Source organism: Salmo salar, chromosome ssa21 (assembly GCF_905237065.1).
Source record: "Salmo salar chromosome ssa21, Ssal_v3.1, whole genome shotgun sequence".
In the NCBI taxonomy this organism is placed as follows: domain Eukaryota; kingdom Metazoa; phylum Chordata; class Actinopteri; order Salmoniformes; family Salmonidae; genus Salmo; species Salmo salar.
The window spans coordinates 41611197-41636473 of record NC_059462.1 but is presented as its reverse complement, the minus strand read 5'-3'; the positions used below and the strand labels follow the sequence as shown (position 1 = coordinate 41636473).

The 25277-nt window shown below is 42.2% G+C and overlaps 2 protein-coding genes across 27 annotated transcripts in view; one reads left to right on the top strand and one right to left on the bottom strand.

Annotated features, from left to right (window-relative positions):
* The window catches only part of LOC106582342 (telomere-associated protein RIF1), a 29780-nt gene extending 28750 nt beyond the window's left edge, over positions 1–1030 (top strand). For all 5 annotated transcript variants that reach the window (XM_045704804.1, XM_045704802.1, XM_045704803.1 and 2 more), the window contains one exon: positions 62–1030. In XM_045704804.1, the coding sequence (XP_045560760.1) occupies positions 62–333 (272 nt within the window). In that variant the 3' untranslated portion in view covers positions 334–1030. The remainder of the gene's footprint in view (positions 1–61) is intronic.
* Positions 1031–1210: 180 nt separating this feature from the next.
* The window catches only part of LOC100194727 (nebulin), a 104030-nt gene continuing 79963 nt past the window's right edge, over positions 1211–25277 (bottom strand). For 10 of the 22 annotated variants that reach the window (XM_045704778.1, XM_045704795.1, XM_045704798.1 and 7 more), the window contains 18 exons: positions 22785–22880; positions 19331–19441; positions 19003–19107; positions 17784–17888; positions 16986–17090; positions 14134–14244; positions 12650–12760; positions 11882–11995; positions 11415–11519; positions 11115–11219; positions 5723–5815; positions 5133–5225; positions 4499–4606; positions 4077–4263; positions 3755–3847; positions 3377–3517; positions 2517–2620; positions 1211–2223 (listed from right to left, as the gene is read on the bottom strand). In XM_045704778.1, coding sequence (XP_045560734.1) covers positions 2050–2223; positions 2517–2620; positions 3377–3517; positions 3755–3847; positions 4077–4263; positions 4499–4606; positions 5133–5225; positions 5723–5815; positions 11115–11219; positions 11415–11519; positions 11882–11995; positions 12650–12760; positions 14134–14244; positions 16986–17090; positions 17784–17888; positions 19003–19107; positions 19331–19441; positions 22785–22880 — 2061 coding nt within the window. In that variant the 3' untranslated portion in view covers positions 1211–2049. Of the gene's footprint in view, positions 2224–2516; positions 2621–3376; positions 3518–3754; positions 3848–4076; positions 4264–4498; positions 4607–5132; positions 5226–5722; positions 5816–5839; positions 7247–11114; positions 11220–11414; positions 11520–11881; positions 11996–12649; positions 12761–14133; positions 14245–16985; positions 17091–17783; positions 17889–19002; positions 19108–19330; positions 19442–22784; positions 22881–25277 lie in introns of those variants that run through there. The other 12 variants (XM_045704785.1, XM_045704788.1, XM_045704787.1 and 9 more) reach the window with 12 other exon arrangements.

Genomic DNA, 25277 nt, shown 5'->3' with positions numbered 1-25277 from the left:
AGCTCACTGAACAAAACTCAATATCATAGATGATTATCATGCATGATATTCCCTTCTGTAGTCACAGAGTTGTTGGATGAGCCAGTGTTCAAGGAGCACGAGGAACATCCAGAGGAGAGACCGGACCAGAGGCCTGACCACCAGAAGACTGCTGAAGGGGGTCTGCTGTTGGAGGTGGAGTCTCTGGCAGCTCATCTGATGGGTGAGGGATTGAGCCACTGCTCCTCTGACCAGCTGGTTCAGATCCATGATCAGCTGGGAGGCATGATGAGGACTGTGGTGGTGCAGCTGCAGAGCAGAGTACTGGCTCAGAACAAGGACAGCAGACCCTGATCCAAACACTATACAGTCCCGGGGTTTGGATTACATATTTTGGGAATGCCCGACGTGAAGTCTCTTGAAGATGCCTATTGACAATTGTGGGGGGTGGCATATTGGTGTTTGATTTCTTACAGAGGTCTTGATTTGTTTGTGGGTGCCCAGGCCCCCCAGCCCCCATGGACTTCAAACCCCCCCAATCAAGGTTTCCCCCCTCACACTGACTCTTAAAGAAATAAAATATCTTAGAGTTAACCAAGTACTACACCACAAGTCCACCAGGATCTGTTGGGATTGTGTTTTTAAACTCCTGTTCCTTTTTCCTTGTCCTCTCCGATGGCTGAGGGAGACATTTTTATAAATGCTAAAAAGTGGTGGTGGTGATTAGTTGTCATGGCAACGGTGAAAGCAAAGCATGGGCTCTGATAGGCTTTGCCAGGAAGTGATATTTTAAGGATACATTGTGGTCAGGAGAACGTTGTGTACTTAAATAAAGGTTTTAATGATGGAGGCTGTATCACAGTGAGGTTCTTTGGATGGATGGGAAGTTTAGAAGTTGTATACAGTATGTGAGCATAAGGCAATGTATTTCTGTTCTGAATTCATGATTAATGCCAGTACTGTGGCTGTCATAGATGGTCAGGCCACGACATTACCTGCCTCCAGGGTAGTTTGTTTGTTTTGTCTATTAAACAGCTCCCCAAAAAACTGACTTGGCTTCACTTGATTTCATCTTGTCCAGTTCTTTTGTGTCAATATCAAAGTTATTATTGAGAAACCTTTACGCAAGCTGTTAAAGTGGTGTCTGGCTTGAACTATTGTTCTATGTAATGTAGCTAAGTTAAAGTGCAGAGGCCACAAGGTAGAGAAAAAGAACACAAGACTGCAGTAGTGCAGAAGGTTGGTGTTTTATTATCTACTGATCAAAGGTATTTGACTTCCTTTACCCCCAGACCTAGGTAATCTGAGGGAACGAAACACATGCAATGAGTGACCAGCCTTCGGCTACTTCAGGAGGGAAACTCAAAGTTGCTGATAGATATAAGAATAGGAAATCGTGTCCCGTCTATTCATTCTATCTGATAGCCAATCATATCTGTTCTACATTATCTGAACGTTCTGTAATGTTACATCCTCAGGAACAGACCCCTGGTTTTTAGGATGATACCTCTAAGGTTACACATCTTTTAGTCTCATCTTTCATCAACCCCTTCTGGTTTTAGGTGATTAAACAACTTTATTCTCTCCATACGTTACACTTTCCTATCATCCATATACTTCACTTTTTCGTCACAGGGAAGTTTGAATTGCATGTAAGCTCATCTGTTGTGTGAAAGTTAACTTTCAGTAAAGCTTTTGAAAAATATTTAACTGACATTGATTAAATAAGGTTCTGTCTGCAATTTACAAAATAATGGGCTTTTCGTCATGTTCTTTCAAGACAAGGTCTTGGAAAAGGATGAATGTTCTTCTACAGTAGTCTATATAGGTATGTATAAATATTTCAGCTTCTCATGTCACATCCACAGGGCCTTGGGAAACGGGCATCAACAAGAATTGCATGTAAACTATAGACTACTAATACTACAGCTACAATAATCTAAGCGATAGTGTACACATAACAGGTTTACGAAGCGACAGATTCAGCCGTAGATGGTGGCCAATCAGGTAGCCGGGTGGATGTGTCACCCACTCCAGGGGGAGGATTGGAGGGGTGGGTGGGACTTGTCTTTAGATTGCTTCAACGTAATTGGCCGGCAGCATGCCAGTCTTGCCTGAGCGCTGCACAGTGCCGTACATCCAGCCCTCGTCGATGGACTGCACGTTTACGATAACATCCCCATCCTTGAAGGAGACCTCGTCCATGTCGGCAGAGGAGTAGTCGTACATGGCACGCACAGTTTTCTGAACGGGACAAAAAATATTTTTTAGTAATGACGGCTGAGAAAGCTTACTATCATGTATTTTTTCTTTATAGACATTTTTGGAACATGGTAGTGAATAGTGCACAGCAACCCCACCAAAAGGAAATTTGCCCAAAACTCCAACACAGGCCTCCCTGTTTCTCTGGCATCTCCCTTCTCAATGTGGAGGCAATACAATCTAATTCTGTTTCACAGTCAGTCACATCAATGACTGGAGTCCACGGTAATGATCTATGTCCTGTGAGCCTGGTACAGTGAAAGTACAGTACTCACCCCGGTGGTGGAGGGGTGGGAGGGGACAGAGGACACGGTGGTCTGCTGGGTGGCTACAGAGGAAGACCTCTGCTGCAGCTCCACGGTCTTGGTGTGTGTGTAGCCTGCAGGAGCAGATAGGAAAGACATTAGTCAAGTCAGATGTCACAGTTAGAATGAGTGCTTAGGTATAGATACTTCTACCATAGCGGGCTGGGAACAGGGCACTGACTACCAAGTATTGACGAGGCTTGAATATAAAGGTCTGCCATCTACACTGAGTGTACAAAACATTAAGAACACCTGCTCTTTCCATGACAGACTGACCAGGTGAAAGCTATGATCCCTTATTGAGGTCACATGTTAAATCCACTTCAATCAGTGGAGATGAAGAGGAGGAGACAGGTTAAAGAAGGATTTTTAAGCCTTGAGACAATCGAGACATGTTTGTGTATGTGTGCCATTCAGAGCGTGAATGGGCAAGACAAAAGATTTTAGTACCTTTGAACAGGGTATGGTAGTAGGTGCCAGGTGCACCAGTGTGTCAAGAACTGCAACACTGTTGGGTTTTTCACGCTCAACAGTTCCCTGTGTGTATCAAGAATGGTCCACCACCCAAAGGCATCTAGCGAACTTGACACAACTGCGGGAAGCATTGGAGGCTAAATGGGCCAGCATCCCTTTGGAACGCTTTCGACACCTTGTAGAGTCCATGCTCTGAGGCTGTTATGAAGGCAAAAGACGGTGCAACTCAATATTAGGGAGGTGTTCCTAATGCTTTGTACACTCAGTGTCTATGGAATTGGTCCAAAGTGGTTTGGTGGTGTGATCTCTGAACTGGGTTGTGATTGTGTGAGGTGGGCCTACTACAATAGACCTACCCATGGAGGAGGTAGCAAAGCCGTTGCTGTACAGGGACACGTGGTGGGCTGGGTCCTCAGACACCTCAGACTTCTCATCACCAACACCACTCATAGCGCTAGTGGAGCGGGAGTGCTCCTTGCTGCGACGCTGGGCTTGGACTGTCACACAGAGGTCAAAGGTCAGGGTTCAACAAAACTTACAAATATTGGTTGCGCTTTATAAATTATTCTACATTATTATGATTAAAATCTTAATGCTTATAAATGCTTTATAAATTATTATACATTATGAGTAAAATCTTAATGCTTATAAATGCTTTATAAATGATTATATGACAAATCAAAGAGTTTCCTGTGGATTATGCTGTTCAGGTGTGAGGCTTCTCTCTCTCTTACCTGACATCATGTGCAGACTCCTGGACTGGATGTTGTCCTCAGCAGGGTCGTAGTCAAACACAGAGCCGGGGTTGGTGCGCCACACACGTAGATCTGAGGGTGAACAGACAGGTCTTACAGAACGGCTATTACAACATAGATCAAATGGATGTAGAATAATTGGTTGGTGTGTGTGTGTGTGTGTGTGTGTGTGTGTGTGTGTGTGTGTGTGTGTGTGTGTGTGTGTGTGTGTGTGTGTGTGTGTGTGTGTGTGTGTGTGTGTGTGTGTGTGTGTGTGTGTGTGTGTGTGTGTGTGTGTGTGTGTGTGTGTGTGTGTGTGTACCGGTGACAGTCTCCTGTTCGTGCTCCACCACGCGTCTCTTCTCCATCTCCACCACACGTCTCTGGATGCCACGGTAGTTGATGTCGCTGAACTCCTGGGTGTTCTTCTTCACGCGGTCCATCACGGGGTCAGAGGTGGTGGGAGTGAAGCTGCCCTTACTCTTCTCAAAGTCCTGGTGGTATTTCACCTGGACAGAGAGCCGTGGGATGGTTTTATATCAGTCGAGAATGAGTAATCATATGGCATTTGTTATTACATTTTAATAAAGGACCCAGTGGTAAGACAATAGCTAAACTTTAGTGGTATGGTTTTACATGGGTATGAATTATGAACGTGAGCAATTTTGTCTGTAATGTGTTATTACAAGACTCTTTACAAGCCTACAAGAGATATTATAACATCTACAAAAACCATTGACTCACTCCAGAGATGTTGCGCTGGGTCTCCTTGACGCGTCTCATCTCAGGTGTGTCCAGCACAAAGGCAGCCTTGCCCTGCACCTGCTTACGGAAGCTGTCAGAGTACAGCACCTGTGGGACAGCAGAGAGGACAGCAGAGAGGACAGCAGAGAGGACAGCAGAGAGGACAGCAGAGGAACAACGTCAGCACCAGTTAAGCCCCTTTATCTGCTGAACCTGTGTGTGACAGAACGTGGCACAACAACGACAACAGATAGGGTCACTCTGAGAAGGGCTTATTATTGGGACCTCAGACGATATTAGCAGGGAGAGTCAAACCTTCAGAGTGGGGGGTGGATTAAGAGGGCGTGTCCCAATTCATAATGGAGTTAGGAGGGTGTGTTCCAATCCTTAATTGGGATGTTGGGAGTGGGAGGAAGCCAGGGGAAAAGGAGGAGTTGACTAGTTTCAATAACAAGGCAGAGGGTTAGCCATGATATACAAATAGATGAGGAGAGCAGAAGATGACTACTGTAGATCTGATTAATGAGGTTAACTAGAGCCAGAAGAAGAACAGGAGGGAGTTAGATGAGAGGGTTAACGTGGGTTCTAAAGGGTTCTAAAGGGGCACACAGGTCCTGGAGGACGGCTGGTGTACCGAGCTAATCTGTTCTTGGTTCCGTTTCGCTCTCTCCATCTCTGGAGTGAACACCTGGGGCGTTCCTTTGGCAGAACTGTCCTTATACAACACCTACAGGGCAGAAGCACAGCCCCCAGGGGACAGTGAGACACACTGCAACAACACAATCCAACACACACCAACACACACTAAAACATCCCAGCCTCCACAGCATGGCAAGGATGTTAGTTGCCACACTAAAACAGGAGATAAATAGCACACATCTTAAAGGTAGAACGCTGCTGTGGAGATACAAATAAAAAAAAAGGTTAAGCAAAAACACTCAAAATGTGAGGAAGTAATTTTGAAGAGGGTGTTTTAGCTGAGGTTAGAATGAAGGGAGAGTCAAAGATGATTTACTGAGGGCGGAAGGTGGAAGGATAGATTGAAAGGAACGAGGAATGATGGAGAGGAATGATGTGATGTATTAGGATCAGGGTTGATTGTTGATGACAGGGGCTGAACCGATAGAGAAGACAGTTTAAGGAGGTAAGGGAGGATCACGCTCAAATCTCGACTAAACAGTGAAAAACACAGAAACACGTGTTGGCATTGGTTTCCTCTAGTACCGAGCTGATGTTCTTCTGCATCTCACGAACCCTCTTCACCTCCGGTAGGTCTGAGATGGCTGTGCACCGACACAACAAGTCCTTGTACTTTATCTACCCATCAGATCAGCATTATGGTCCCATGCAGAAGAGAGATGGTGTCACAATGGACAAACACACACAGAGAGAGCAACCGTGAACCAGAGACATCGGACAGCAGAGAACAGATTACAGGAAGCACTGTAGCTACAAATGACATTGAACTGTTAATAGCACAAGGGACAAGAGCGTATGCAGAAGAATAAAGCTAGATTGAACACATGGGACACAGCAGCAACTTCAGCAAAATCATTTTGGATCATACACCTCTTCTGAAATAATATAGACTATTTAGATATATGCATGTACTCACAGGGAGGGGTTCCTCCACCAACATATTGTTTAAACATATTGTGGCTTCATGTACCAGAGAACTTGACATGTTTTAATATTCTATTTTTAAATCATTCTCTACTTATAGTACGCTTAATTTTTACATTAGGATATTTAACAGATATAGGTTTTGGGGCTGGGATGAGACTAAAAAGGGTTGGACAGGGGAATTAAAGTGGGGTTGGAGTTGTACAGGGGCTTGCGTAACAGGAGCAGGACAGACAGGAGTATATAAATGAATCAATAAATGAATGAATGAATTGATTGATATACTCCTGTCTGTCCTGCTGATCATCAAGCCCCTGTAGAACTATATGGATGGTAGATGGAGGGTAAAGAACCACAGTATAAAAACCTGTACCATGCTAATGTGTTGCTGGTTGCGTTTAACTCTGTCCATCTCTGGGGGGTCTGATATAGCTGCTCCTCTTTGTACTGAATCTTTAAACAGTAACACAGAGACAACCAGTCAAAAACAGGGTTTATTGCCCACTCAAATAAAAACTAAGGAGATGGTAAACATATGTGGGCTGCCATAAAATGCATGCAAAGGTTTGGGTTATAGTTAGACTACTGTTTCAAAATCTCACAGCACTTCAGTAAAGAAAACTGAAGAAATAGAATTAAAAGACAAAAACATTTTATGATGAAGATTAATAGAAGATTAATAGAAACAAAAAATGGAGAAGAAAAATCTAAAGGGAATTTGTTTGTCTGGTAGGAAACCAACAAATACAAAACCAAGAAAACAAACAAGGGATGAATCTATTTAGGGCTTTAGTTTGGAGGACAATGGAAGTTAAGTCATTTTTGTACCGCTAAGTTATTTTGAAGCGCTAGACTTCATCTTGGCACACAGAAGTCAAAGGTCAGGAGAATAACCACTGATGCTTTAGGGGGCATTATTGGAGGTCAGCTAGGGGTCATACGACAGAGAGGGTGAGAGGTGTTTTGGGGTTTGTTGGTTGGGAAATTATGGGGGGCCTCCTTTATGGGAGGGACTAGATAGAAACTCGAGTACCGAGCTGATGTTCTTCTGCATCTCACGAACGTTCTTCACCCCCGGTAGGTCTGAGATGGCTGTGCCCCGACACAACGAGTCCTTGATCTATTCTAGGGGTTCCATGAGAAACACAGAGACAAAGCAAGACAGATAACAGATATAAAGCACACATACTGGACACTACACGTATACTACACGTACACTACACGCATACAGCAGCAGCAGCAGCAAGGACGATGGCCTCACTGAAGACAGTGAGAATGCAGCTGGCATAAAGCAGGTAGATAACACAGTTGTGGCATTTACATTGCATGTCAACAGCAGTTAAGTGCTTTTGCTTTTACAGAATATACTGCAAATTATATAACACTATGAACTGACTAGGGAACCTCTGAGCGAACGAAAGGTAGATATTTGGTTTAGTTTATTACAGATCTTAGATGTAACGTTAATTAATTATTTTAATGTTCTGATGAGCCTGGTGGCACAATGAACTCTGAGATTAGCACAAACTCTGCAAAACGGGGTTGAAAATGTGGAAATAAAAAATGGTTGCAATTATATTGAGATTAAAACATTATATGGTGTTTTTTTTTGTTAAATCTGAGATCTGGGGGGGTTCAACATGGAGCCTATGGCATGGAAGCGTGGACTGAGTGAAGACTGGCAGGGTCACACTATAGTGTACCGTGCTAATGTTTGTCTGATTGCATTTAACTCTGTCCATCTCTGGGGTGTCTGACAGAGCTGTTCCTCCTCCCAAGTCCTCTTTGTACCGGATCTTTAAACGGTAAGAGGAGGAAAACAGTAGTGAGTCTTTGTTCTATCAGTTGAGAGGTTGGTGGAGTGATTTGTGCATGGGAAAAAGACAGGGAAAAGACTGCTAGGCCTACAACAGCCAAAGACCAGAAAGAAAACGTTTCTAGATGACACATGACATTACGAGTAATAAAGCATTAAACCTGTTGGCTCAAAGTGTTACCATATGCCATATTTCATAATGACATTGCTCAAACCAGAGGTCTAAAATCTAAAAATGTTATTAACCTAATACAGAAACACAAGTTTGGCTATGATTAATCTCTCACTATCAGTTCAAGAGGGTAATAAGGGTAATAAGAAAGGGGAGGAAAAGAAAGAAGTGAAAATATGCTATTAGAAAAGGTGAAACATATATATATATTGAAATACTCATGGAGCAGTAGGTATACCCAACTGAAAATCTTTGTATTCTCCTTAACACAAAGAATTTCAGGGCTTTCCTTTATTGATGACACTTTGCCTTTTACGTTTTTAAGGTGGTCTGTCTGGTACTGAAGCTACAGGGAAAAGAGCACAAGTGCAGTTAACATGTCTCCCAATAACAAAAACATCAAGAAAATAAAAGAGAGATTGGAGTCATTAAAACTCGTTTTTCAACCACTCCACACATTTCTTGTTAACAAACTATAGTTTTGGCAAGTCGGTTAGGACATCTACTTTGTGCATGACACAAGTCATGTTTCCAACAATTGTTTACAAACAGATTATTTCACTTATAATTCACTGGATCACAAATCCAGTGGGTCAGAAGTTTACATACCTAAGTTGACTGTGCCTTTAAACAGCTTGGAAAATTCAAGAAAATTATGTCATGGCTTTAGAAGTTTCTGATAGGCGACTTGACATCATTTGAGCCAATTGGAGGTGTACCCGTGGATGTATTTCAAGGCCTACCTTCAAACCCAGTGCCTCTGCTTGACATGGGAAAATCGAAAGAAATCAGCCATGACTTCAGAAAAAAAAATGTAGACCTCCAGAAGTCTGGTTCATCCTTGGGAGCAATTGCCAAATGCCTGAAGGTACCACGTTCATCTGTACAAACAATAGTACGCAAGTCTAAACACCATGGGACCATGCAGCCGTCATACCGCTCAGGAAGGAGACGCGTTCTGTCTCCTAGAGATGAACGTACTTTGGTGCGAAAAGAGCAAATCAATCCCAGAACAACAGCAAAAGACCTTGTGAAGATGCTGGAGGAAACAGGTACAAAAGTATCTATATCCATAGTCAAACGAGTCCTATTTCGACATAACCTGAAAGGCCGCTCAGCAAGGAAGAAGCCACTGCTCCAAAACCGCCATAAAAAAGCCAGACTATGGTTTGCAACTGCACATTGGGACAAAGATCGTACTTTTTGGAGAAATGTCCTTTGGTCTGATGAAACAGAAATATAACTGTTTTGACATAATGACAATCGTTATTTTGGGAGGGGTGGCAGCATCATGTTGTGGGGGTGCTTTGCTGCAGGAGGGACTGGTGCACTTCACAAAATAGTGGCATCATGAGGGAGGAAAATTACGTGGATATATTGAAGCAACATCTCAAGACATCAGTCAGAAAGTTAAATCTTGGTTGCAAATGGGTCTTCCAAATTGACAATGACCCCAAGCATACTTCCAAAGTTGTGTCAAAATGGCTTAAGGACAACAAAGTCAAGGTATTGGAGTGGCCATCACAAAGCTCTCACCTCAATCCTATAGAAGATTTGTGGGCAGAACTGAAAAAGCGTGTGTAAGTAAGGAGGCCTACAAACCTGACTCAGTTACACCAACTCTGTCAGGTGGAATGGGCCAAAATTCACCCAACTTATTGTGGGAAGTTTGTGGAAGGCTACCCAAAACTTTTGACCCATGTTAAACAATTTAAAGGCAATGCTACCAAATACTAATTGAGTGTATGTAAACTTCTGACCCACTGGGAATGTGATGAGAAATAAAAGCTGAAATAATCATTCTCTCAACTATTATTTTGACATTTCATATTCTTAAAATAAAGTGGTGATCCTAACTGACCTAAGACAGGGAATTTTTATTCGGATTAAATGTCAGGAATTGTGATAAACTGACTTTAAATGAATTTGGCTAAGGTGTATGTAAACTTCCGACTTCAACTGTATCTAATAAGCCATTCTGTTATTACATATACTGAACAAAAATATAAATGCAACACGCAACAATTTCAAAGATTTTACTGAGTTACAGTTCATATAAGGAAATCGGTCAATTGAAATGAATTGATTAGGCCCTAATCTAAGGATTTCACATGATTGGGAATACATATATGCATCTGTTGGTCACAGATACCTTTAAAAAAAATGGGCCTCAGGATCTCGTCACAGTATCTCTGTTCATTCAAATTGATATCGATAAAATGCAATTTTGTTCCTTGTCCGTAGCTTATGCCTGCCTGGACCATAACCCCACCGCCACCATCAGCAAACAGCTCGCCCACACAACGCCATACATGTGGTCTGCGGTTGTGAGGCCGGTTGGACATACTACCAAATTCTCTAAAACAAGGTTAGAGGCAGCTTGTGAGACAAAACTGCACATTTTAGAGTGGCCTTTTATTGTCCCCAGCACAAAGTGCACCTGTGTAATGACCATGCTGTTTAATCTGCTTCTTGATATGCCACACCTCTCAGGTGGATGGATTATCTTGGCAAATAAGAAATGCTAACTAACAGGGATGTAAACAAATTTGTGTGCAAAATTGGATCGAAATAAGCGTTTTTTGGCGTAAGAAACATTTCTGGGATCTATTATTTTATCTCATGAAACATGGGACCAACACTTTACATGTTACATTTATATATTTTTTCAGTGTAAACTAAATGATGAAATTAAAAAAATTATTGAGCTTGGCTTTTCTGAATCGGTAATTAGATAATAAACATAATGTCCATATGCTGCTGGTTTCTTTCAGTTCAGACAGCACAACACAACAGATGTCCATCAAGAAACAATGAACATATACATGTATATAAAGTATTGAAGGTGATACTTTGAAGTCAAGACACTGAAGATGCACAGAGAGACACCTTGCTGCCACTGACTGACATGGGGACATGGTGAACCTGAGACCTGGAACCTAGGCCTTGGTTCCAAACGGAGGGTTCTAAAACGGAATGGAGGGTTTTAAAAGGCTTCTACTTACAGTGCTGAAGTTCTTCTGATTTTCACGGACTCTCATCATCTCAGGGGTGTCCAGGACAGGCACATAGTGAGACATGCACTTCTCAGCCTCCTCCCTGTACTTTTTCTGTTGGGACACAGTACACAGAGAGAGAGAGAGAGACGTCACATAAGAGTTTGGTCATTCAACTCTAATGGCAATTTGTTCAAAGCATATTAGTCTATATCAATCAAATCGATGCAAAATGTATCTACATAGTTTATGAAGGGTTTATGAACACTGTTAATAGACATCTACAGTAGTTTGGCGCATTCCTCTTACCTGGCTGACCATGTTCCTGATATTTTGTGCGTGGAGGATGTCAGGGGTGTCGATAACACTAGTGTAGCTAGCCCTGTCCGCCTCAGCAGTCTGCTTGTACTTTTGCTGAGAAGGGACACAAACTGCAGCTCAGAAACACACTCTTTGTTAAATAACATCTACATGTTCTGATGGAGAGTGGTCGTTCAGTATTCTTGGTACAGTACACAATTACTGTATTGAACATAACAAAGTGGTTATGATTATAGTGTGCATTCATTACATGTAAAATAGCTATACAGCAACTCAGGTATAACGAAGACAGATGGACAATATGAAATAGCTTCTAGGTTACAAGAAACTGCTTCTCTGGTAGTTATCACCTAAAAAAATATGGCTATAATGTATTATGCTTTTTGAAATTACTGGACTTAATGCACATATTACAAAATAAGGGTGTCTTGGCCCAAAAACCCAGTCCCCCTGACCTGGCTGAGGATGTCTGTAGCATTCCTAGCCCTCATGAAGTCTGGGGTGTCTGTAGCCAGTGCCAACATTCCCTTGCCCTTGATCTCTGTCTCCAATGTCTTCTTGTACTCTTTCTGCAAACAGCCACATTACACACAGTCAAGTCAAACACAATACTATTTATAGTGAGTATTCAAAATAACCACTGGATATTATGTCACATTGGTTTAGGGGCTGCAGAACCAGAAACGTCACAGGTTAAAACATCTTCAGCTAAGGGGATGATTAATGAGACTCCTAGGGAACCGTGAACAGAGAGCTTAGCATCACAAACCAACAGGAACAGATAATGGGATTAAGTTACAAGTGAGGGAGAGTGATGTGAGACAGGAAGGGTCCACTCAGAGCTGAAAGACAGAAGAAGGTTTAGTGTGAATCTCAGTGAAAGTTGTTTCAGACACCATATTATCTGGTTAACCTGGGGAACTACTAGCCTGGTGCCAGATCTGTTTGCGCTGTCTTGCCAACTCCTGTAGTCACTGTCAACATTGGAGTTAACAAGACAGCACAAACAGATCTGAGACCAGGCTGGGGCAACGACACTATTAGCTCCACAACTACGTTGGAAACACATTAGTAATGTCATTAGCCAGAGCCAAGAAGAAAACCAATCAGCTGCCTGGTTAGTTAGGTGATGAAGCAGGAAGAGGAGGAGGAGAAGAAGCAGAGGAAGAGGGGGATGAGCGAGGGATTAGAGAAGAAGCCTGTTCCATCTGTAGCAGTCCTACCTGACTCAGGATAGCAGTGGCGTTCCTTGCTCTCAAAAGCTCAGGAGTTTCCTCAAAAACAGTTAGCCCTTTACCCTTCACCCCCTCCTCTAGATCCCTCCTGTAATCTCTCTACAGGGCGGAAGGAAGAACAGAAAGGCTGCAGAGAGACAGGCAGGGTAACACAGGCAGGGCACACAGACAGGACACGGTACGGTAAAGGCTCAGGTGGCAGTACCGCTCACCCATAGATGCTCAAAGCCACCAAGTCTTGCCTTCAGATTATGACAGACCAGTTCTGGTTTCGGTTGACATGTATTGAGTTGCCAAATTGGACATTATTCTTATTTTTTACAATAAGTATTATGACCAATAGACTTATTAAATTAGACAATGGAAAGACATTGGTGAGTTTGGTAAGCAGCCTGATTAAAAAAACAATCCCATTTTATCAAACAATAGGACAATAAATACACACCGAATATTTGGTACAAGACAGTTTGTTCATGAGGCTCTTTGTGAAAAGCACTCATGCCTACATTTCATTAGGGCATAATGCACAGAAAACACAGGAAACAGGGTTCATTTACAAAGCCAAACCAGACAGAAAAGGCAGATGGACAAAGCAGACAAATGCAGACAGTTGTTTTGCACCAAACTTCCTGTAGTGTCCTACTAGATGGAGGGAATGGTTGTTTTGAACCAAACCTCCAGTATTGTCCTACGAGATGGAGGGAATGGTTGTTTTGAACCAAACCTCCAGTATTGTCCTACTAGATGGAGGGAATGGTTGTTTTGAACCAAACCTCCAGTATTGTCCTACTAGATGGAGGGAATGGTTGTTTTGAACCAAACCGCCAGTATTGTCCTACTAGATGGAGGGAATGGTTGTTTTGCACCAAACCTCCAGTATTGTCCTACTAGATGGAGGGAATGGTTGTTTTGCACCAAACCTCCAGTATTGTCCTACTAGATGGAGGGAATGGTTGTTTTGCACCAAACCTCCAGTATTGTCCTACTAGATGGAGGGAATGGTTGTTTTGAGCCAAACCTCTTGTAGTGTCCTACGAGATGGAGGGAACTAAACAAGTCAGGATGTCAACATAGATGACAGCGCAGACATGACAATAAAACAAATTCTACAACTAAAACAGTCATGCAGCATTACTATGGTACTATGAACATGGAAAAGGGTGTATTTATTATGTGTAATAGTCATAGAGTGTATTATCTTCAGGTGGCGAACCATGCAAGCTGACCACATCTAACCTGGGTGTGACAGAACAATTAAGAAAAAGTCACAAGTGGGATTAAAAGAACGAGGGCTGTGGTGGTTGTAGGGGACTTAGTACGATTACCAGGGGTGGGTGAAGAGGAGGAGGAGAATGAGGAGGAGAGTGAATAACTGGATGAGGAGGAGGAGAAGGAGGAGGGGAATAAGGAACTGGAGGAGGAGGAGAAGAAGAAGGAGGAGTTGAAAGAGGTGGTAAATGCCCGTTCGTTACCTCGCTGGCTATTTTGGTGGCATGTCTGACATGTAACATGGCAGGGGTGACCTCCAAGCCTGAGAGGTTCTTTCCCTTTATGGACTCCTCATATTCCTTATGATAGTCTTTCTATTAGCCACAAAGATAAGACAAGTGACAAACACAGCTGAGATACAACGTATAACATCCAAGCGTAGTAAGTCCACAGTCACAATGCAAGCTTCACCTCAATATTCTTACTGAGAACAAATCAGGGGTGTATTGCTTTACGCATTACCACAGTATACCTCTGGTGTGGGTAGTGTTTTTGTACACACAATATAATATTTGAAACCTTTGTGTGTTTGCGCATGTATAATAGTGCTCTTTTGTGTATGGAGCCAAGTCTTCTTCAGCAGTCAATAGTTTAAACATGTTCCCTAAATTAAATCACCGCAGTATGGTAAGTCTTATGTTCTGCGTCAGTCTGTCTCTGTACTAGCAGGGAAACATGATTACCAGACACTAGCAGGGAAACATGATTACCAGACACTAGCAGGGAAACATGATTACCAGACACTAGCAGGGAAACATGACTACGACACTAGCAGGGAAACATGATTACCAGACACTAGCAGGGAAACATGATTACCAGACACTAGCAGGGAAACATGATTACCAGACACTAGCAGGGAAACATGATTACCAGACACTAGCAGGGAAATATGATTACCAGACACTAGCAGGGAAACATGATTACCAGACACTAGCAGGGAAACATGATTACCAGACACTAGCAGGGAAACATGATTACCAGACACTAGCAGGGAAACATGATTACCAGACACTAGCAGGGAAACATGATTACCAGACACTAGCAGGGAAACATGACTACGACACTAGCAGGGAAACATGATTACCAGACACTAGCAGGGAAACATGATTACCAGACACTAGCAGGGAAACATGATTACCAGACACTAGCAGGGAAACATGATTACCAGACACTAGCAGGGAAACATGACTACGACACTAGCAGGGAAACATGATTACCAGACACTAGCAGGGAAACATGACTACGACACTAGCAGGGAAACATGATTACCAGACACTAGCAGGGAAACATGATTACCAGACACTAGCAGGGAAACATGATTACCAGACACTAGCAGGGAAACATGATTACCAGACACTAGCAGGGAAATATGATTACCAGACACTAGCAGGGAAACATGATTACCAGACACTAGCAGGGAAACATGATTACCAGACACTAGCAGGGAAACATGATTACCAGACACTAGCAGGGAAACATGATTACCAGACACTAGCAGGGAAACATGATTACCAGACACTAGCAGGGAAACATGATTACCAGACACTAGCAGGGAAACATGATTACCAGACACTAGCAGGGAAACATGATTACCAGACACTAGCAGGGAAATATGATTACCAGACACTAGCAGGGAAATATGATTACCAGACACTAGCAGGGAAATATGATTACCAGACACTAGCAGGGAAACTAGATTACCAGACACTAGCAGGGAAACATGACTACGACACTAGCAGGGAAACATGATTACCAGACACTAGCAGGGAAACATGACTACGACACTAGCAGGGAAACATGATTACCAGACACTAGCAGGGAAACATGATTACCAGACACTAGCAGGGAAACATGATTACCAGACACTAGCAGGGAAATATGATTACCAGACACTAGCAGGGAAACATGACTACGACACTAGCAGGGAAACTAGATTACCAGACACTAGCAGGGAAATATGATTACCAGACACTAGCAGGGAAACATGATTACCAGACACTAGCAGGGAAATATGATTACCAGACACTAGCAGGGAAACATGATTACCAGACACTAGCAGGGAAACTAGATTACCAGACACTAGCAGGGAAATATGATTACCAGACACTAGCAGGGAAACATGACTACGATACTAGCAGGGAAACATGATTACCAGACACTAGCAGGGAAACATGATTACTAGACACTAGCAGGGAAACATGATTACCAGACACTAGCAGGGAAATATGATTACCAGACACTAGCAGGGAAATATGATTACCAGACACTAGCAGGGAAACTAGATTACCAGACACTAGCAGGGAAACATGATTACCAGACACTAGCAGGGAAACATGACTACGATACTAGCAGGGAAACATGATTACCAGACACTAGCAGGGAAACATGATTACTAGACACTAGCAGGGAAACATGATTACCAGACACTAGCAGGGAAACATGATTACCAGACACTAGCAGGGAAACATGACTACGATACTAGCAGGGAAACATGATTACCAGACACTAGCAGGGAAACATGACTACGACACTAGCAGGGAAACATGATTACCAGACACTAGCAGGGAAACATGACTACGACACTAGCAGGGAAACATGATTACCAGACACTAGCAGGGAAACATGACTACGACACTAGCAGGGAAACATGATTACCAGACACTAGCAGGGAAACATGACTACCAGACAGACATCCAGTACCATACCTTAACCCTGGATCATCAGAGGAACATTTGGATTTCTGAACTTACAGTACATCATGTGTCAGTGCCATAGAAATCTGTTATAGGCGCTAGTGCCAGTGCTTACCTTTCACATCAAACTACACATAGGGAAAGTACAGTTCACAGACATTGTAGTAATTATGGAGAACACACAAGTCTACAGAATCTCCAAATACCACCCCAGAAATACAGTACAGATACATTGTCAGGCAAAAACAGTTGAGTGTTCCGTGTTCTCTTCTGAGCATCAGTGAAACGCTAAACTGCAAAGTAAAATGGTTGTTTGAACCAACAGCTAGATATTGGGTTGAAACGATATAATGTCTATTTACCGCGCTCTGCATGTGCTGGGCCTCCTTAGCCGTCACATAGGTGGGGGTCTCGAAGTCCAGCATGGCCTTTCCTTTAGCCTTCTCATACTTCTCCTTGTACTTCACCTGTCAGACAAACAGGAGTCAGACAAATATATTCACAATATCATAGTCTCTAAATGTATTTATTGAATAAAGTTGACTTACTTTATTGAATAAATATGACTAAATAGCCATTTAAGGTTACCATTGAGGCCTAAAAGATACCAACGGGGCTATAAGACCATAACAGTGTAACAAGGTGTCTTCAGAACACACTGACAGGGTTTATGACACAGGTTTGTTTCAATATGGTGAATTCTGGTCCAGATATCGTTTCCACTTAAATGAGGGGAAGTTCATTTTTCCCTCCTAATCCAGAGGGCAAAATTACTCCACACACAATGGAAGCACGGGAACCAGTTTATAAGGATTGCGGTATAAACCTCTCAGGTTTAATGATGGTGTGACGAGTGGATTCATTAAAAAATGACTTACATAATAACACACAGCCCAACCAACACTTCCAGTAAAACTATTTTTGAAGTCAACAATACAAACACTAATTATGTCTCAAAGTGTTCCACTATTTAATGATTTTACAGGTAGGAGAAGAAACCTGGGAGAATTCAGAATTTAGATTCGCAGGTCACACGATGAATTGTAATGTTGGAGAGATGATTTTCAAACAGGAAGTTGACATCTCAAACACAGGAAGTTAAAACCGGGTGATGCCAATAGGACTGGTTCATAGGTCGTCCCATACATTGGCCCACTTACGTGACTCTGTAGTTCTGAAGCCTCCTTGTGATGAAGCTGTTCTGGTGAGTCAGCGATCATGAGGTAGTGACCCTTACTGTCCTCATGTTTCTTCTTGTACTGGTACTAAGAGGGAATCAGCGCCCAATAAACAGCTCAGTACAATGGCGTAGGGGAAAAGAGCCACTGTCGTTAGCTCACTCAATGCCACCCATTTAAATATATCTTTTTTTTAACAAGAATGTTTTATAAAAAGTTAAGGAGTGGGAATAAAAAGGAATAAAAATAATGAAATGAAAGAAAATGAAAAAAGAAAGAGTGAGGCAGAAAGTTCTGAGCGTCAGTGGTTATAGAAGACTAAGTTATGATATACTAAGTTAGATTTTTATGAAGAAAAGAGGAAGAAATAAATTCTGCACACGATAACATGCTAGACAGAGACGATGTGTGAAAAAGACTAATCTAGACCATAGATGAATAAAAAAAGACATGGAAAAGAAGGTTACAGCAGGTTCTAGTACTAGTATTGGGAGAACAAGGGGTTATGTGAGGAAGTTTGTAGGTCAAAGGTGAGAAGGGTCAGGGTCACTACCAGATGATGTCCTTGAGGATTAACTCACTATTGATTTGTGTTTTACTATAGCTTAGATAAGCAAAGCAGGACAAAACGGGTTGAAATGACGTCATTCTAACTATTTCTGGTTGTAAACTGGTTGAAATGACATCATTACAACTACATTCCAACTATTTCTGGTTGTAAACTGGTTGAAATGACATCATTACAACAACATTCCAACTATTTCTGGTTGTAAACTGGTTGAAATGACATCACTACAACTACATTCCAACTATTTCTGGTTGTAAACTGGTTGAAATGACATCATTACAACTTCATTACAACTATTTCTGGTTGTAAACTGGTTGAAATGACGTCATTACAACTACATTCCAACTATTTCTGGTTGTAAACTGGTTGAAATGACGTCATTCCAACTACATTCCAACTATTTCTGGTTGTAAACTGGTTGAAATGACATCATTACAACCAGATGTGCCTGCTGGGAGAGAGCTAGGGAGAGCCAGTGATTCCTAATGATATGGAAGGACTTGGTTGGAGGGTTGCCGTGGCGAGGCGGTTGGTTTTTGAGAAGGCGGTTGTTACGCAACGCGGGATGATGGTGATGAAGGCACTACCGGGATTCAAGACGGTGGTACAAGGGCTTATGTGAGATTGTCTTACGTCACTGGACAGCTTGCTGGTGCTCAGGTTGTGCTGCATGGACAGAGACTCTGCCATGTCGGTTACAGGTTTGTGCAGCTTCTTCAGGTCACCCTTGTACTTCACCTGTGAGATGAGAAGACAGACAAAGGAACATCATCGTATTATAGAGAGCTATTAATCATTATAATATAGTGTAATTATTATATAGATATATTTTTATAGAGTTTTCTATAGTACATCTCATGAACTACTTGATAAACCCCTGTGAGTAAAGACATCTTAGCCCGAATGAGTATTTATCATATTAAAAGAGTGGTACTCCTACTTGGGTTAGTGCAACACGTACCTCACTAGCCAGCTGGTGTGCATCCTTCTGAGTCTTGTAAACAACACTTTCCTTCATGTCATACTTTGGCCTGAGTCCCTTCTCCTTGTCATACTTGGCCTTGTACTGCACCTGGAGGGATATCATACGGCAGTGTGTGTGTTAGTCTCAGTCTGATTGTGTCTGTGAGGAAGGTAAGCCAATAAAATCAGACGCAGAGAGAGTAGGATTAACGAGGAGAAAAACAGTACACCAGAATACAGTATTCGGTCACATAATATAAAAATGGCTCATGGTTAGTTCAATGATTTTAGAGGGATCCAAATTCAGAATTTCTGAATCAATGTAACTCCTTACTGTACTCTGTTATTATCCCTTGTTATACAGCATAACCATTTGAAGTCAAAAACCATAGGTTGCCTTCTAGGAATAATTTGATATAATGTATCTGGTGGGTATAACACATGAATAAATAAGCATTCTTTTTTACTTTCAATGAGCAAACTAAGCCCAGAAGGCAATTAAGACATAACAGTCAGGGGAAACAAATGTACACACAGAACATGTACTTCATATATAGGCTGTTGGAACAGTATATATGGTAGTCAGGAATAGAAAATGAGGGAGAAAGTGATGCTGGGATCCCATTGCAGAGAGAGTCTGAGGTACTCCTAATCAGTAGAGGAAACAGCTGAAGAAAAGTCAGGGAGAGAGAGAGAAACACCAGGGAGAGAGAGAGAAACACCAGGGAGAGAGAGAGAGAAACAGGGAAAGAGAGAAACACCAGGGAGAGATAGAGAGAGAAAGAAGGAGAGATAGAGAGAGAAACACCAGGGAGAGATAGAGAGAAAGAGGGAGAGAGAGGAACATCGAGGAGAGATAGAGAGAGAAAGAGGGAGAGATAGAGAGAGAAACACCAGGGAGAGATAGAGAGAGAAACACCAGGGAGAGATAGAGAGAGAAAGAGGGATAGATAGAGAGAGAAACACCAGGGAGAGATAGAGAGAGAAAGAGGGAGAGAGAGAGAGAGAAAGAGGGAGAGATAGAGAGAGAAACACCAGGGAGAGATAGAGAGAGAAACACCAGGGAGAGATAGAGAGAGAAAGAGGGATAGATAGAGAGAGAAACACCAGGGAGAGATAGAGAGAGAAACACCAGGGAGAGATAGAGAGAGAAAGAGGGATAGAGAGGAAAATCGGGGAGAGATAGAGAGAGAAACACCAGGGAGAGATAGAGAGAGAAAGAGGGCGAGATAGAGAGAGAAACATCAGGGAGAGATAGAAAGAGAAAGAGGGAGAGATAGAGAGAGAGAAACACCAGGGGGAGATAGAGAGAGAAAGAGGGAGAGAGAGAGAGAGAAACACAAGGGAGAGATAGAGAGAGAAAGAGGGAGAGGTAGAGAGAGAAACACAAGGGAGATAGAGAGAGAGATAGAAACACCAGGGAGAGAGAGAAACACCAGGGAGAGAGAGAGAAACACCAGGGAGAGAGAGAGAGAGAGAAAGAGAGAGAGAGAGAGAAACACCAGGGAGAGAGAGAGAAACACCAGGGAGATAGAGAGAGAAAGAGAGAGAGAGAGAGAGAAACACCAGGGAGATAGAGAGAAACACCAGGGAGATAGAGAGAGAAAGAGAGAGAGAGAGAGAGAAACACCAGGGAGATAGAGAGAGAAAGAGAGAGAGAGAGAGAGAAACACCAGGGAGATAGAGAGAGAAACACCAGGGAGAGAGAGAGAAACACCAGGGAGATAGAGAGAGAAAGAGAGAGAGAGAGAGAGAAACACCAGGGAGATAGAGAGAAACACCAGGGAGATAGAGAGAGAAGAGAGAGAGAGAGAGAGAAACACCAGGGAGATAGAGAGAGAAACACCAGGGAGAGAGAGAAACACCAGGGAGAGAGAGAGAAACACCAGGGAGAGAGAGAGAGAGAGAAGAGAGAGAGAGAGAGAGAAACACCAGGGAGAGAGAGAGAAACACCAGGGAGATAGAGAGAGAAAGAGAGAGAGAGAGAGAGAAACACCAGGGAGATAGAGAGAGAAACACCAGGGAGAGAGAGAGAAACACCAGGGAGATAGAGAGAGAAAGAGAGAGAGAGAGAGAGAAACACCAGGGAGATAGAGAGAGAAAGAGAGAGAGAGAGAGAGAAACACCAGGGAGATAGAGAGAGAAACACCAGGGAGAGAGAGAGAAACACCAGGGAGATAGAGAGAGAAAGAGAGAGAGAGAGAGAGAAACACCAGGGAGATAGAGAGAAACACCAGGGAGATAGAGAGAGAAAGAGAGAGAGAGAGAGAGAAACACCAGGGAGATAGAGAGAGAAACACCAGGGAGAGAGAGAGAGAGAAACAGGGAAAGAGAGAAACACCAGGGAGATAGAGAGAGAAACACCAGGGAGAGAGAGAAACACCAGGGAGAGAGAGAGAAACACCAGGGAGATAGAGAGAGAAAGAGAGAGAGAGAGAGAAACACCAGGGAGATAGAGAGAGAAAGAGAGAGAGAGAGAGAGAAACACCAGGGAGATAGAGAGAAACACCAGGGAGAGAGAGAGAAACACCAGGGAGATAGAGAGAGAGAGAGAAACACCGGGGAGAGAGAGAAACACCAGGGAGAGAGAGAGAAACACCAGGGAGAGAGAGAGAGAAAGAGGGAGAGAGAGAGAGAGAGAAACACCAGGGAGATAGAGAGAGAAAGAGGGAGAGAGAGAGAGAAACACCAGGGAGATAGAGAGAGAAAGAGGGAGAGAGAGGAATGAGGAGTGTGTAAATCCAATAGAAATGAGCAAAATAATCTTCTAATTATAATATGCTCCAAATGAAAAGGCAGTGACAGAACTTCTGGCAAACTAATAAAATGGTTCTCATAGGGGTCAACTCTGTCTCCTACTGTTACACAATGAGTTGTGAATAAGATACCTTAGATAAGCTTTGATACAGGATGTACACAGTCCTCATAGCACAGAGATAATTCTGTAATTCTGTAGAATGATGCAACAACAATAAGCCCATGGCACGGTATCACTGCAGGGGTCATACCACATTCAGACATTTATCCTTTAACATGTTGATCCAACTCATAAAAAAATAAAAAAATAAAAAAACATCTATTTAATATTTTTCATTGACTTTTAGGAAAATAGTTATTGCATCACCATGCTTGTCTATGTTTGGCGACCAGCGAAGCTTGCGATGGGAGAGATACAAAGAAGGTAGCTACAGATATAAGGGAAACAAAACAAAAAGGACTGGAGGTAAAATGAAAACAAGAAAATTGAGGAAAAAGGGAGACAAACGATCAAATCATAACAGAAATGAAAAAATGTCCTCTTGAATTATGGAAGCAGAGGTGCTCCCAGAAATCAATCAATCAGTGAGTCATTGAATAGAAGGAGAAAAGAAGTCACAAGGCACAGACAGGAAGTTGTAGGAAGTTGCAGCCCATTGGTCCCCGCCCCAGGGTCTCAGGTATTCCTTTCTTACATTACTAGTCAGGGCACTCATTTTCTTAAGGTGGCGGCTCTGAGGAGTATCGATGGAAGCAGCTCCGTGGAGGGAGTGCCTGGCTTCCAACTCCTCCTACAAAGCAGCAGTAAGACAGCAGGGTGAGAAAACAAAGACACAACAGGATGGAGGGAGCAAGTAGAGATAGGGGATTAGGGAGGGAGGGATGGATGGACCCAGCAGGCAAAACTGCTTGAAATGATGTCGTTTCACCACTGTAACAACACTACAACTCTGCATTACAACACAGTTTTGCCTGCTGAGAGACAGTACAGGGGAGAGGAATATAAGTATATGGAGGAAAGGGAGAGGGCTATACCGGGGTAGTACAGGTATTAAGAGGAGTATATTAACATGTAACTATGGAGAGGAGATGGAGAGGACTATAGGGAGTAATATTAACATGTAACTATGGAGAGGACAATAGGGATTATATTAACATGTAACTATGGAGAGGAGATGGAGAGGACTATAGGGAGTATATTAACATGTAACTATGGAGAGGACTATAGGGAGTATATTAACATGTAACTATGGAGAGGAGATGGAGAGGACTATAAGGAGTAAATTAACATGTAACTATGGAGAGGACTATAGGGAGTAAATTAACATGTAACTATGGAGAGGAGATGGAGAGGACTATAGGGAGTAAATTAACATGTAACTATGGAGAGGACTATAGGGAGTATATTAACATGTAACTATGGAGAGGACTATAGGGAGTATATTAACATGTAACTATGGAGAGGACTATAGGGAGTATATTAACATGTAACTATGGAGAGGAGATGGAGAGGACTATAGGGAGTATATTAACATGTAACTATGGAGAGGACTATAGGGAGTATATTAACATGTAACTATGGAGAGGACTATAGGGAGTATATTAACATGTAACTATGGAGAGGACTATAGGGAGTATATTAACATGTAACTATGGAGAGGACTATAGGGAGTAAATGAACATGTAACTATGGAGAGGACTATAGGGAGTATATTAACATGTAACTATGGAGAGGACTATAGGGAGTATATTAACATGTAACTATGGAGAGGACTATAGGGAGTATATTAACATGTAACTATGGAGAGGGCTATAGGGAGTATATTAACATGTAACTATGGAGAGGAGATGGAGAGGGCTATAGGGAGTAAATTAACATGTAACTATGGAGAGGACTATAGGGAGTATATTAACATGTAACTATGGAGAGGACTATAGGGAGTATATTAACATGTAACTATGGAGAGGACTATAGGGAGTAAATTAACATGTAACTATGGAGAGGACTATAGGGAGTATATTAACATGTAACTATGGAGAGGACTATAGGGAGTATATTAACATGTAACTATGGAGAGGAGATGGAGAGGACTATAGGGAGTATATTAACATGTAACTATGGAGAGGACTATAGGGAGTAAATTAACATGTAACTATGGAGAGGACTATAGGGAGTAAATTAACATGTAACTATGGAGAGGACTATAGGGAGTATATTAACATGTAACTATGGAGAGGGCTATAGGGAGTAAATTAACATGTAACTATGGAGAGGAGATGGAGAGGGCTAGAGGGAGTATATTAATTAACATGTAACTATGGAGAGTAGATGGAGAGGATTATAGGGAGTATATTAACATGTAACTATGGAGAGGACTATAGGGAGTAAATTAACATGTAACTATGGAGAGGGCTATAGGGAGTGTATTAACATGTAACTATGGAGAGGACTATAGGGAGTAAATTAACATGTAACTATGGAGAGGACTATAGGGAGTATATTAACATGTAACTATGGAGAGGAGATGGAGAGGACTATAGGGAGTAAATTAACATGTAACTATGGAGAGGACTATAGGGAGTATATTAACATGTAACTATGGAGAGGACTATAGGGAGTATATTAACATGTAACTATGGAGAGGAGATGGAGAGGACTATAGGGAGTAAATTAACATGTAACTATGGAGAGGACTATAGGGAGTATATTAACATGTAACTATGGAGAGGACTATAGGGAGTATATTAACATGTAACTATGGAGAGGAGATTGAGAGGGCTATAGGGAGTATATTAACATGTAACTATGGAGAGGAGATGGAGAGGACTATAGGGAGTATATTAACATGTAACTATGGAGAGGACTATAGGGAGTATATTAACATGTAACTATGGAGAGGACTATAGGGAGTATATTAACATGTAACTATGGAGAGGGCTATAGGGAGTATATTAACATGTAACTATGGAGAGGGCTATAGGGAGTATATTAACATGTAACTATGGAGAGGAGATGGAGAGGACTATAAGGAGTATATTAACATGTAACTATGGAGAGGGCTATACGGAGTAAATTAACATGTAACTATGGAGAGGACTATAGGGAGTAAATTAACATGTAACTATGGAGAGGACTATAGGGAGTATATTAACATGTAACTATGGAGAGGACTATAGGGAGTAAATTA